The sequence below is a fragment of the Phasianus colchicus genome, chromosome 2 (assembly GCF_987193195.1).
Source record: "Phasianus colchicus chromosome 2, bPhaCol1.hap1.1, whole genome shotgun sequence".
Classification (NCBI taxonomy): Eukaryota; Metazoa; Chordata; class Aves; order Galliformes; family Phasianidae; genus Phasianus; species Phasianus colchicus.
Window position 1 is genome coordinate 37,649,649 of NC_143437.1, and position 13,132 is coordinate 37,662,780.

Here is a 13,132-nt window from a genome sequence, read left to right on the forward strand (position 1 = left end):
CTGTATTTGTGTAGTGCTATGTATATAAGGTAATTATAGAATCATAAGATGGCCTGGGTTGAAAAGGACCACAATGATTGTTGAGTTTCAACCCCCTGCTATGTGCAGGGTCACCAATCACCAGACCAGGCTGCCCAGAGCCACATCCAGCCTGGCCTTGAATGTCTCCAGGGATGGGGCATCCATCCATCCGTGCCCTCCTTGGGCAACCTGTTCTGGTGTGTCACCACCTTCTGTGTGAAGAACTTCCTCCTAATATCTAACCTAAGCCTCCCCTGTCTCAGTTTAAGACCATATAATCAACAGTTTGTCCTGGTATTTCTAAGTGACGTGTAGCATTTTGTGTGGGATGGGAATACCACAAAACATGCATTTGACCTTTTTTATTTGGCTTGTGATCTCTCTGATAGAAGCAGCAATGCTGGGAGACAAGGTGTCTGGGTGTTCGAGATTGGTAGCTCATCTGACACTATTGTGCCTGCCAAGGTCAGCAGTGTTCTGACAAGCCTAGAGCCCAGTGAAGAAGACCAGGAGTTGACTTCAAAACCATTCATGTCAGACTATGGCTCCACTGAAATAAGACCGCAGTACGTCACCAGTAGCACGGACAGTACAGAAGAGGACCAGCATGTTACATACAGTGTTCCTCAGTTAGCTGTGGAAGACTTTATAACTTCATACCAAGATGTAACAGGAACACCTTCGACTGAATCTTTTTATCGTCATCGAGAATTCCCAACAGCAAAAGCTCCACCTCGCCAGTTCCCAGCCCAGCAGTTCCCCCCACAGGGACCCCAGGTCATAGATGTGGAAGAATTTGATGAAACTGGTATAGGTAAGGTCTTTTATAAAGCTTGGATTGTTCTGGTACAGACAGGCAGCAAGAAGATTCAGATTTTCAGATGTGATGTTCTGGGTACTTTTAACAATTTTGTGTCATTCATTTGCGACAGTTATCTTGAATGTCACCTCAGACTCATCCTGACAGTCCAGTAAAATAGTCCTGCAATCTGGCTCACAGGAGAGCAGGTTCACGGTGCCTGCAGAACCTGATTCTCTTCTAAGGAAAGCTTCCCATAGGGATAATGGTGTTCCTGATGTTGACATGTTCTTAGTGGGAACTGATTTTTTTGTGTCTTTCAACCAAGACTGTTGTTTCAGTTATGATCTGACCTTTAATATCTTAAGTAAGTGGCTGTTCCTGGTGAAGATTTTATGATCATTTCTACTGGAACCTGGCTTTTTTCTTTTCACTGATGTGAGTTACTGAATTCAGGTGATTTAATAAAGGTTAAGAATAGCGATTGCTGTAAAAATCATTGGCTGGTGTAAGGCTGCATGGCCTCAATTTTTACAGTGGCAGAATTAGCAATTCTAACTTGCAAGGAAGTGTTTATAGAAAATTCAAAGCATGTGACTGACTACCTACGTACTGTTTCTTGAAATAGATGGCTATTTCCATTTAATAATAGGATGGGCCAACTAGGATTACCATGTGTTTGGTGCATATTCCTGGGTCATTTACTGATGTTCTTTGTTCTTAAGTTGAGAAGGCTCCTTTTTGCTTTGGTTTGGAAGCAAGCATAGGTTAAAATGATCATATGCTAGTTTCATCAGGACTGTTTGAATGCTCTGTATTAATAGAGATATAATAAGCATCTAGTATACATGTCTGGTGTTTTCTACAGTGTTCCGCTACCACACAGACGTCCAACAGACCTGTGCTAACAATCGCCACCAGTGTTCTGTTCATGCTATTTGCAAAGATTACCCCAACGGATTTTGTTGCAGTTGTATTGTTGGATACAAAGGAAATGGCAGACAATGTGTAGCAGAAGGTAACTTTTCTGAAAATTGGGTGCATATGCAGCTACTACGCTTGATGTTCTTGAATAAGGCAACCTATTTTCAGTAGTCAAAATAAGACGTGGTTACATAGTTTTTGGAAGAGTTATCACTAGAGATGTTTTGAAAGGTATTTTAAGTGAGCTATACTTTCTGAGATGGTGGTTTTGTTTTTTAAATGAAGCAAACTGGTTTAAGTAGCCAAGTATATAATTATGCAGCTTTCTAGGAAAAAAAAAGTTATTCTGTAACTGAAATAATTTCATAGTATAGCATCCAATGTTGTTGTTAGAGTTAGTTGTGAAGTTCTAGTGTTTTATAATCTGATATAGTCCCCCACTCTAGAAATGGGCTGACTAAAGGGGATGAACAAATTAACTCTGATCATCACTAAAGAGCATGGCTCCTCTTTGTCTGACACTTAAGCTTCTTTACTAAAGGGCTAATCTGCCGGATTTTTGTTAGATACCATTTAAACTTTGTTCCTGTGTAAGATCCATAAAGGAATTTCTTATGTATACACTTGTAATCCTTGTAGTGACTTGACTCAGAATATAGATGCATTTCAACAGCTGAACTAGCTGACTGCAAACTTTGTGTTGTATAAAGAGGGGAAGCAAAACCTACTACACAGCTTTCAGTACATGGAACTGAGTTTTTCAGAGAAAGAAAGGGATGGAAGGTAATGCAACTTGAATTTGTATGCATTTAGCAAATTATACAGAAAAAAAAAATAGTAAACCAAAGTAATTACTTCTGTAAAACACTGACAGTCTTCTAACAAATTTTCTTTGAAGCCCAATAGTCTGATTGCTCTGATCACATAGTGGTGTTAGGCTTCTAGTATGGAATGAGCAAATCTACATTCAGTAGGTATTGATATGAAGTGTGATCTCGCTCCTGTCAGAGATACTGTGACAGCATGGTCTGTTTATAGAGTTGTCTTTGGAGGAGAAATTGTTGATGAGGATAAAGGGCACTTTCTGAGGCAATTTTGTCTGCTTAACAAATGACAATACACATGTAACCAAGCTAACACTGTAGACAGTTTCCTGTCTGCTGAATTCAGCTGGCATTTCTTTGCCATTCATTTTGACACTGATATCTTTTAACGGGGTGCTCTGAACTCATTCCTTGCAGGGTATTTGAGAACTGTTGTTTTGTTCTGATGCATTGCACTGATTTCCCAGGTTCTCCTCAGAGAGTCAATGGGAAAGTCAAGGGACGAATCTTTGTAGGAAATAACCCGGTTCCAGTTACATTTGAGAACACCGATCTCCACTCGTATGTTGTGATGAACCATGGACGTGCCTATACTGCTATCAGCACAATCCCAGAAGCTTTGGGTTATTCTTTACTGCCTCTTGCCTCTATTGGAGGTGTAATAGGGTGGATGTTTGCTGTGGAGCAGCAAGGATATAAAAATGGATTCAGCATTACCGGTAACTTTTTAATTTAAAATCATGTTTAAAAAGTGTGCTGTACTTTCCCTTGTCTCGAGATAAGAAATGCATATATAAAAGCAATATGTGACAAAAATCTATTTAATCTGAGCTGAAAATTGATTGCTTTGTTACCAAAATTCTCACTGTTTTTCCTGTTTACATATTGGGCTTTTTATCTTACAGTTTCTGCACAAGCATGTAAATTTCCTAGAGAAGAATGGATTGGCCCATTCCCATACAAGAAAGAGATTATTAAAACATGTCTGATTTTTGGTTATAGAGTGTACAAAGCTACTGAAAAACCCTGCCCCTACATTTATAAGACATCTAACATGTTTATTTCCTGATTGTGCCAATGAAGCAAAGAGCAATGAAAGTCTGATCTCCCGCAGATCTGAAATGCTTTGTAGAAGAAAATGTTGTATGAAATGCAAATGAACCTGCTAACTTATTTGAAGAAAGCCTCAGATCACAAATATAACTTTAAAAAAGTGTCCAGGACATTATCTGTTTGTCTGTGCACTTCAATTCAAGCTGTAGGTTCAATCTGCCCTTAGAGAACACGTGTTTCTTTTTTAAATTTTATCTTTTACAGCCCTACGCTATGAATCTACTTGAATATAACTTATTGTTTGGGGATTTAATTGTGTGTGTGTGTGTGTGTGTGTGTGTGTGTGTGTGTGTTTGAAGTTTGTTCCAGAATTTATAGCATACATTTCACCTGGTTTTGATTTAGAAACAGATGTAGGGGATTTTTGTTTGTTTGTTTTTAACTGACTGTATTCTGAATAGACATATTCTTTAAAATATACAGCTCATTTGCTGTTTTTACTAAGAGGGAAAGGGTGAATATTCTTAGCTTTTCTGAATATATTTATTTTAACTGCTTCTTCAGTTACACTCACAGTGTAGCATATTCAGTGTTTAAGAAGAGAGTTTCCTTATGACATTATCAATTTGTCTTTGGAAATTATTCCTATAAGGATCCAGAATATTAACAATTGTGTTACATCAAAGCTTGCTTATAGAAAATAGTTTTTAATTTTATCTAGTAGAAACAGTTGCGGTGAATAGAAGGATTCAGAAACCACTATTAAGCAGTTTAACTCACGCTATTTCTGTAGGTGGAGAGTTTACACGGCAAACTGAAGTCACTTTTCTTGGCAACAATGAGAAGCTGATTATAAAACAGAAATTCAGTGGAATTGATGAGCATGGTCACCTTACCATCAGCACAGAAATGGAAGGCAGAGTTCCTGAGGTCCCTTCTGGTGCATCAGTCCATATTGAACCTTACACTGAACTCTATCACGCCTCTAGTTCTGGTAAGATTCCCTAAGAAGGAATTGACATGTAAGTGCACAATTCTTAGAGTGGAGAGGATAATCATTACTTTCTTAAAGGATGTGCTTGTGACTTTCAGTTCATATAATTTTGACTCTTAGAATTGGGTTCCAAAACAAGGTGGATTTCGTGTGCAAATATTTCTAAACTTCCTATTGAAAAAAATGTGAACCTGAGCTGATGCTAACTATTCTCTTTTACTGGTCTCATTTTTTACACTGTCAGTGGTAGTCGTACAAATTGCAAAGCTTTTTGTGAAGTCCATGGTTCTCCAGCAGGAGCTGAACTGGGATATACCTATTTATAGTAATGTCTGTAAATGGGCTTTAATCTTGTTCAGTGAGAACATGCAAACCAATTAGTGTTGTGTGAGCTGCACTTCAATGACCATGCCCTATGTCTGTAACAAGCATTTATCAGTATTATTTGAGTTGAATTCGAACAACTGTCTAGGAGATTAGGAGACTCTTAATTCCATTATCCGTTTCCTCTGTTGTCTCTTCAGTAATTCTGTTCCTTGTCTCAGAGATGCGGTAAGAGAGTAGTTCTTCATTTTGCCATTTATATGGCAATATACGTGGCAATTTATGTGGAATATTCCTCTTTCCTTTTCTCTTCCTGGACAATATGATGTATGTCTCAACCCAGCAGAAACAAAGTGATGTTGTAATGTTCCTGCTGGTCAGCCAGTCCAGCCATCAAGGAGCAAGAGAGAGGAAGCAGTAAGCAGTGCTCCTAAGTGCATCTGGATATGAGAGAGGCAACATTTTACTCCAGGGGCACCCTTTGATTGCAGTGGGTAGTTTAAAGTGGTGTAGTTACTCTATCACTGCATTATATCTGCTGATGTCTGACCTTGGTATCTGGTACTGAGCCCCTCTTGCTGCTTTGCCTGTCCTTACGAGTTGTGAAATGGTAGAAACAGCAGGAAGATTCTACTTTGTGCTGAACAACTTCAGAGATTTGGAGGAATTGTTTGGGCAGATTCATTGTAAGTTTCCTGAGTTAAATTCTCCTTTCATTTCCTGGCAACCCATAAGTTTTAGCTGAATTTTTAAATTATGTCAGAATAAATTGTGTCCCGTCCCTTACAACTGTGCTGAGCACAGAACAAGTAACCGAATGTCTGTTCCTTTGCCTGAAAATGGAGCCACATAGCAGTGAACAGAAATTTTTGCTTTCTGTTCTGATTGGAGTATGTTGCCATGTTGCAGTGATCACTTCATCATCCACCAGAGAGTACACAGTGACAGAGCCTGAAAGGGATGGGGTTGCTTCCACGTACACTGGTGCCTATCAGTGGCGACAGACCATCTCCTTTGATGAATGCATTCATGATGACACTCTCCATGCTGCTCCTGCTACTCAGCAGCTCTCAGTGGACAGTATATTTGTTCTGTATAACAGAGACGAGCAAATTCTGCGTTATGCTATGAGCAATTCCATCGGCCCCATCAGCGGTATGTATGAATTCAAAGTATTTCTTTGCCGTTACTGTTATTAAAAGTATGATTCTGTATTCTTTTAGCTTGCATTAGCTGAGTATTAATTAAATTAATTAGTTACATTTATTAGCAGATCTGGATCCATCAGTTAAGAAGAGAAATGAGACTGTTGCAGTTGGTGTTTTTACCTGGGGAAGGGTATTTATCTCTTCCTGAAATCCAGTGGCGTTTGTGTCTAACTTCTTGAAGTACTCTCAGCATACTAGCTTGAATATATTGCTGATCAGATGTGTAAAGTTGTGCCAGTTTTCTTCACTTGATACCTACATCTTTATTAACAATTGTTTTGTGTGTTGTCAGAGCAAAGAGCAAAAGAGGGGAAAAAGGTTTACTTTTGAAAAAGCTAGTTTCTGTAATTTATCTTGGTAAATGGCACAATACTTGTAAGGTAGGAAGCCTCTGAAATGTGTTTTCTAGGAGAACATTCCAGGCTTTTTCTGTGTTTACTGAAATCAGAATAAAAACAAAGGAGCAATAGGAAAATCCATAACAGGTAAGTACAGAAGGGACAATACTCAATTCTGTTTGTTCAAAAAATGAAAGTCAATCAATTGAAATTAGCAAAACAAGGTGTTAAGAATCACATTTTGAGTCTAGGTTAGTTTCAGGAAGATGCTTTATCTTGGTTAGGTTTTCTTTTTTTGGTGAGTTTTGTGTGACTCTTCTTTTTAATTTTTATGGTCCTTTGGCAAAGTTACAAAAAATACCAAAAAATCATTTGAGATTGATGTCTTGCATCAATCCCCTTCTTCCTGATGCCAAAAAAAAAAAAAAAAAAAAAGCTTTTTGCTTGTTTCATTCATACTATAAGCAATGTCCTTCTGGACCTTATTCGAGTCTTATTACTTGTGTAGAGTTGTCATGGCTAAATTTGGTCTTTCTTTTCAGATGGTTCTGCTGATATTAGCCGGAATCCTTGCTACACTGGTACCCATAACTGTGACACCAATGCAGTATGTCGTGCAGGAACTGGGAATCGTTTCTCCTGTGAATGTTCGATTGGGTTCCGTGGAGATGGAAACGTTTGTTATGGTATCAGAAGATTTTCTTTAGAAAATGTATAATTTGGTTTGCTTGGAATGTATTGACTCTCATTTTGAAGGAGATTGAGGAATTGTAGGTTAAAGGGATGTTGGGGTAGCTAATATATGTGATTAATCACAGTTACTAGGTTTGATTGTTTCAAAGAGTCAAACCTGGATATGTTTTGCTAGCTTACAAAGCATCTTTCCTACGTAGTTCTTCTTCTCATAAGAGACTTGTGGGGACTTAGCTGTAAGAGGTGCAACATTCTGCAAATTCCAGTTATAACGAGTCAACTAAGTTAAAAGTTCTGAAAGGCAATGAGGAATGTATGCAGGGCATACCTTTCACTTTTGGGGCATGAGGTACACAGCTTGCAGCAAAAAGTAGTGAAGCAAAATCTCTGCAGTTTAACTAAACTACAGATGGTGTCTGTTTTGTTGCACAGTTTAATAAAATCTTAGAACAATTTAGCTTCTGAGCTTGGGCTCTTTCCTCTTGCGTGTGTACGTATACTTATTAGTAGACAATTAGGTTTGGAGTTAATTAAAAGATTTTGCACATAAAATAATTACTGTTATATACAGTACAGATCTAAAATGTGTTTTAGAACCAAATTTAATGGTTATATCCCCTATGTTACTTTGCTCTAGATTTTAACATAATAATACACATAAATTCTGTGTATTTGTCATTTACTGTGCTAAAGAACAACCTCCAATTTGTTTTTAATATGTTAGGCTTTGATGTATGGATAACTGAAGGAGAATTCTTTCCTAAAGTTTCTAGTTATCCTGCATCTTCTTTCCCAAAGGCTTCTCCTCCCTCCCTGGTTTCCTGGCCAACTCCTCTATACAACCTCTCCTGTGGTTTTTCTTTGTTTGTTTGTTTGTTTTTTGTGCAGATTAGCTGAGGTCACAGTTAACTGAAAACTTATTTTCCGGTTGCTAATTATTTTTAAGGGGTGTAGACTATCCAAGATGTGGATTAGATACACAAGCCTGCTATTATTTAACACTTACGCAGATCCTGCTTTTCTGGCATCGGTTTTAAATGTGTTTTTATAGTGACAGAAGTCCTTGTATGATATTCTAGATATTGATGAGTGTTCAGAGCAACCAGGTGTATGTGGCAGCAACGCAGTTTGCAATAACCAGCCGGGAACGTACCGATGTGAGTGTGTTGATGGATACCAGTTTGCAGCAGATGGGCGGACTTGTGTTGGTGAGTTTCACACTTCTTAAAAGCACTGCCCACTGGCTTTCGGGCTTTTAGTTTGTTAGAAACAGATAATGGCTTCTAAGGTCATGCTGGCTTCTAACACCAGTTGAACGTAGGAGTTTGTGCTGCAGTTAGTGATTACTGTCTGTTAGGCAACTGAAGAGGGTCCCTGAAGAACTTTGTTTTCTGTCTTCCCCGTTCAGAATGTTTTTGAGTACAAAATGGAAATGTTTATTGAATGCTTCTGTCTTTTCTATACCATGACTTAGTTGCAGATTTTGCATAGGAATAAAATACCAAATTGTGAAAGAAGAGTGCGAAGATATTCCTTACCCAGCTTGAAGGACTTTGGTGTGATCTCTTTCTTCAATCCTGAAGAAACTTAGCAGTCTTATTTCTCTACCTGTTGGTTTACAGCCCTTGAATGACTTGAACCTGAGACAGGGCAACAGCACCCTTCTTTGTGCTTATGTGGCTTGATGTGGAACTGCAGCTTTTTCATACCAGCTGTGTGACTCGCTGTGTTAAGAAGAGAATTGTAAATGAATCTGGTTCTTCTATTTGTAGACTGAGGGATAGGAGGACTTGGGAGCTCCCTAGGAATTCCAGCTGTAGGGCTAGCGCTGTTCTGAATAGATTATTTTGTAATCTAAATCTTGCTCTGTGAAGCAGAACAGATAAAATTGATTCTTACAATGACATCTCCTCCAGAGAAATGAACAAAATGTCTGTTTCCAGATCTGACTATGATGGCAGATTTTTGTGTTTTTTTTTTTTTCCCTGCTGATACTGTGGTAGTTTCCATCTGTGTACTGTGATGAAAGGAGCATTGTGGACTCTGGTCCTAGTCCCCTGTCAACTCCTAGGAAGGAATTGCATAAAAAAAGCCTCAGTGGACTCTTACAGCAGCTGTAAATCTGTTCCTAGACATGCTCACTGCAAAACCACATTTTTCTTGCCCTAACATTTCTGTGGTATTTTGCCTCTTTCAAATGTAATGGTTTCTTTTCCTGTTCTCTGACATAACAGGTAAGCACTGGCAAAGCTCCAGCAACTACCTAAAATACTGTTGTGTGTAAAGCAGTGCCTTCAGCATATCAGCACTGTCACCAGTGAAAAAATCATGAAAAGCTGCAGGCCTGGCCCCAGCTGCTGCAGTTGGTCAAAATTTCTCCAAGAGCTGACAAATGTGTTTACCTCCTATTAAGTGAGTCACATCTCCCATCTCTTGCCAAGTGATGACAGCCCTGGGTCAGTGCTAGGTTAGTGTAGCAGGATATTTAATTCCCAGTGCAATGAACTGGCTGCTGAGCCAATGTGTTAGGTGCCTCTAGGAGATGCCTTACATTTCTTCATTGAGGACTCCTTTTTATAAACAAAACTCACATAGATGTTAGGATCTATGGGTGCTGTAGCCCTTTTGCCCTACTTCATGCTAACAGTTATGAGATGCTGCAGATAGTCAATACCTTGTAAAACATCAACGAGTTTTAACACTTGTGCGATGGAAAGCTTTAAAATACAACAACAAAACAAAAGCTGCAACCCCCAAATAAAACTGTTTCTGTGTTTCTTTTTTCTTCTCTGTGCCGTCACAGCTGTGCTCTCTACAAATGTATTACGAGCTTCAAACATTGTGGAGGAAAACTCAGACTTTCACTCTTTTCTTGTGTGTCTAACCTGCAGCTGTTGAATACGCCGTAAACCACTGCCAGGCGGGCACCCATGGCTGCGACATCCCCCAGCGTGCTCAGTGCGTGTACACTGGTGGGTCTGCCTACATCTGCACATGCCTCCCTGGCTTCTCTGGAGATGGGCGTGCCTGCGAGGGTGAGTAGTACCATTTGCTGTGTTTTTTCGTGCTCTTTATTGGGCAACTTGACTGCTCATTGCAATTTCCTATGGTTAGGTCTGATTTAAAATAGGAAGATTTGTACCTTATGTCACGCAGGTAAGCATCGTAAGCTCTCGTTCTTTAATCTCTCGCTTCTGAGTTCATTCCTTAATATTTATTCTCCAGAAGGTCCAAGATGAGGTAGCTGAATAACTGGAAGTAGCTGCAGTTAGGGGATCAGATCCACACCTGCTGGAACTGTCTGCTCTGTACTGGTTTATATGACTAAGATGGTGACACGCAGTGCTCAGAATTCAGAATCTGTAAAAATGTTATGCTGTGTTTCGTGTCAGTTGGAGTGCAGTGGGAGACAAGATTTATCTAAACACATCAGAAATCTTGCTGGCCAAATTCAGCCTTTCTTCTTGCATTTATGTCTTCTTTCTTTCCTCTTTCTTCTTTCTTATAGGCATGTATTTCTAAAATACTGTGTGAATTTACAGTATCCATGCCAGTACCTGTGAGAACAGAAGGGTAGAAAGATTTGCCAACAGCCAATCTAAATTATATGCATGCTTTTTCTTTTCATTTCTGTATTCTTCCAAAAGTCTTTAATTCTAGTCATATGACCTAAAATGGGAGCCTGATAGTAATAAGCCAGGTTTGCAGTCGAATTCTCACTCTGGTTTGTTAGCTATTCTCCATCATGAGGAATATTTATAGAAGACTGATCTTTTATTTTACAGATATAGATGAATGTCAGCAGGGCCGCTGTCATCCAGATGCTTTCTGCTACAACACACCTGGATCCTTCAGCTGCCAGTGTAAGGCAGGTTATCGTGGGGATGGTTTCCAGTGTGTGTTAGGAGGTAAAATTTTATAGTTCTTGAAAATTAGAGCTGAAGTGCAATTTGGGAATTGGAGAATATATGGTTCTCTGGAAAAAAAAATATGTATGTTGTCTCACTGGGGGCTTTGTTCTTTCTCATGTCCCTTGAGGTCTAAACACCAAGCTTGTGCCAGTGTCTGTCTATTGACTGTTATTGCTTTTCCTGCTCAGTTATTGTTTTATGTTTTGTTTGTCTCCCCCCAGGCAGTTCTCAGCTCCATGCTGATGCTACCTTTTGAATTTGCCTTTTGTAGGGATTTGACCACAGACTAATTTTGTTTTCCATACACAATAGCCACATATCTTAAAACACATGGAACTGTTGGCGATATAAATAAAATGCAACAATTACAGGAGAAAATCACACGGAATGGCCTGGGTTGGAAGGGACCTCAAGGATCATTAATCTCCAGCCCCCCTGCCACAGGCAGGACCACCAACCTCCCCATTTAAGACTAGACCAGGTTGCCCAGAGCCCCGTCCAATCTGGCCTTGATCACCAGAAAAGAGAAGGATGAAACCAAAGGATCTGTACTGTTGTATTCAGCAAGAACTAGATGTCTACATTTCAAGTGTAGTCAGCCAGAGTCCAGGAAGACTAACTCCTGGTTCTAATTAACTCTTAGATTTTTCTGTATTTACTCTAAAGCTCTTTCTACACTTCCGCTCTTGCAGTCTAGTTTGGGCCTTGAAGTAGTGAGGAACACTAAAGCTCAGAGTAGCATTGTTACAGTTATTTCAGTTCAGAAGCATGAAAAAGCTAGATGACAGTTGAATACTTTAATCCAGGAAACAAATAAAGCTTACCTTCTTGGTACATTTGAACCTATTTCAGCTTCTGAGATTCTTGCTCTTAGGCTAAAGACACTGCACCTCTCCACAGACTGAAACTCAAAATGTGCAGCTAAGAATAAAAAGGTCACAGGACCAAGGGGGAAAGAAGCAGAAAGCAGTAGGACTGAGGAGGGAGGCTGTCTTTATAAATCAGTTTCTGCACTGTTTTAATGATGTCCAAAATACTTGATGTTTTAAAATTGAGACTTTTCTTTCTATTAAATTATCTGCTGGCTTAAAAGTGCTCATTTGGATGACCTGAATCTCTATCTGATGTGTTGCCGAACTTCTTTATTTCTCTTTTGCTGCTGTCTTCTTTAATTCTGAAGTTCTGACATTCTTGTATAGTAGGATACTAATGCCTCAAAATGAAGAGGTGATGGATGACTTACAGGAAAAACAAAACAAATCACAGGCTGATTTCTGGTTTTAGATCCTATTTGCATGACTTCATCAGGTGCTCAACAGCATATGTTATGTCAAATCATTGGGTGTTTGTAGACTCTTCCTTTGTAGGTAAATTGTAGGAGGTTTGGTGGTGTTTAATTCTGACGCTTTAGCTTTTTCCATTTTTATGTCAGTCTTTCAACACTGCTTTCAACTTATTTTTCATGTGCCAATGTTCATGCATATTTTCAGTTTAATGCCGGGTGAATGGACAACTACCTGGTGTTTCTGACCAAGGTTGAAACATTTATATAATGACCCTGTTGATAAAAACAGGATTATTACTCCTAAAGGAGAACCCTGATGTGAGAAGCTTGAAGCAAAATCAAACCTTAGGACTTCTGGTTCTTAAAGAAGGATTGCAGAATGAGAAATACTGCTTTCATGTCTGGCACATTCCCCGTTTTAGCTGAAGCAGATAGTTTGGCAGATTGATAATTGAATTCAATCAATTCAATTCAATCAGCTCTATTACAGGGCATATTTCATTTCTTCCGAGTATATGTGATAGCATATTTGTTGCTGTTGTTGAGGACAACACCTTTTCACATGTTGTCAGTGCATCTACTCAACTGCTAAGTGTAACGTACTATTTTGTTGAAGCTTTATATTATTTTTCTACTTATCCTAGATGCTTCTTGATTTTGTTTTCATACTCAACATAAATGTAGCTTGAATGGAGATGGCTCCCTTTTCAGCTTGGCTACTGGGCACCTCAATGCTGGGTCTCAGCACCATGTGGAAT

General features: G+C 39.1%; 1 protein-coding gene across 2 annotated transcripts in view; it reads left to right on the top strand.

The window, feature by feature from the left end:
• Positions 1-13,132, top strand: part of NID1 (nidogen 1) — a 52,869-nt gene that overhangs the window by 22,247 nt on the left and 17,490 nt on the right. For both annotated transcript variants that reach the window (XM_090135392.1, XM_031592161.2), the window contains exons 4-12: positions 411-835; positions 1,689-1,838; positions 3,036-3,287; positions 4,415-4,615; positions 5,849-6,094; positions 7,028-7,171; positions 8,258-8,386; positions 10,070-10,213; positions 10,964-11,086. In XM_090135392.1, the coding sequence (XP_089991518.1) occupies positions 411-835; positions 1,689-1,838; positions 3,036-3,287; positions 4,415-4,615; positions 5,849-6,094; positions 7,028-7,171; positions 8,258-8,386; positions 10,070-10,213; positions 10,964-11,086 (1,814 nt within the window). The remainder of the gene's footprint in view (positions 1-410; positions 836-1,688; positions 1,839-3,035; positions 3,288-4,414; positions 4,616-5,848; positions 6,095-7,027; positions 7,172-8,257; positions 8,387-10,069; positions 10,214-10,963; positions 11,087-13,132) is intronic.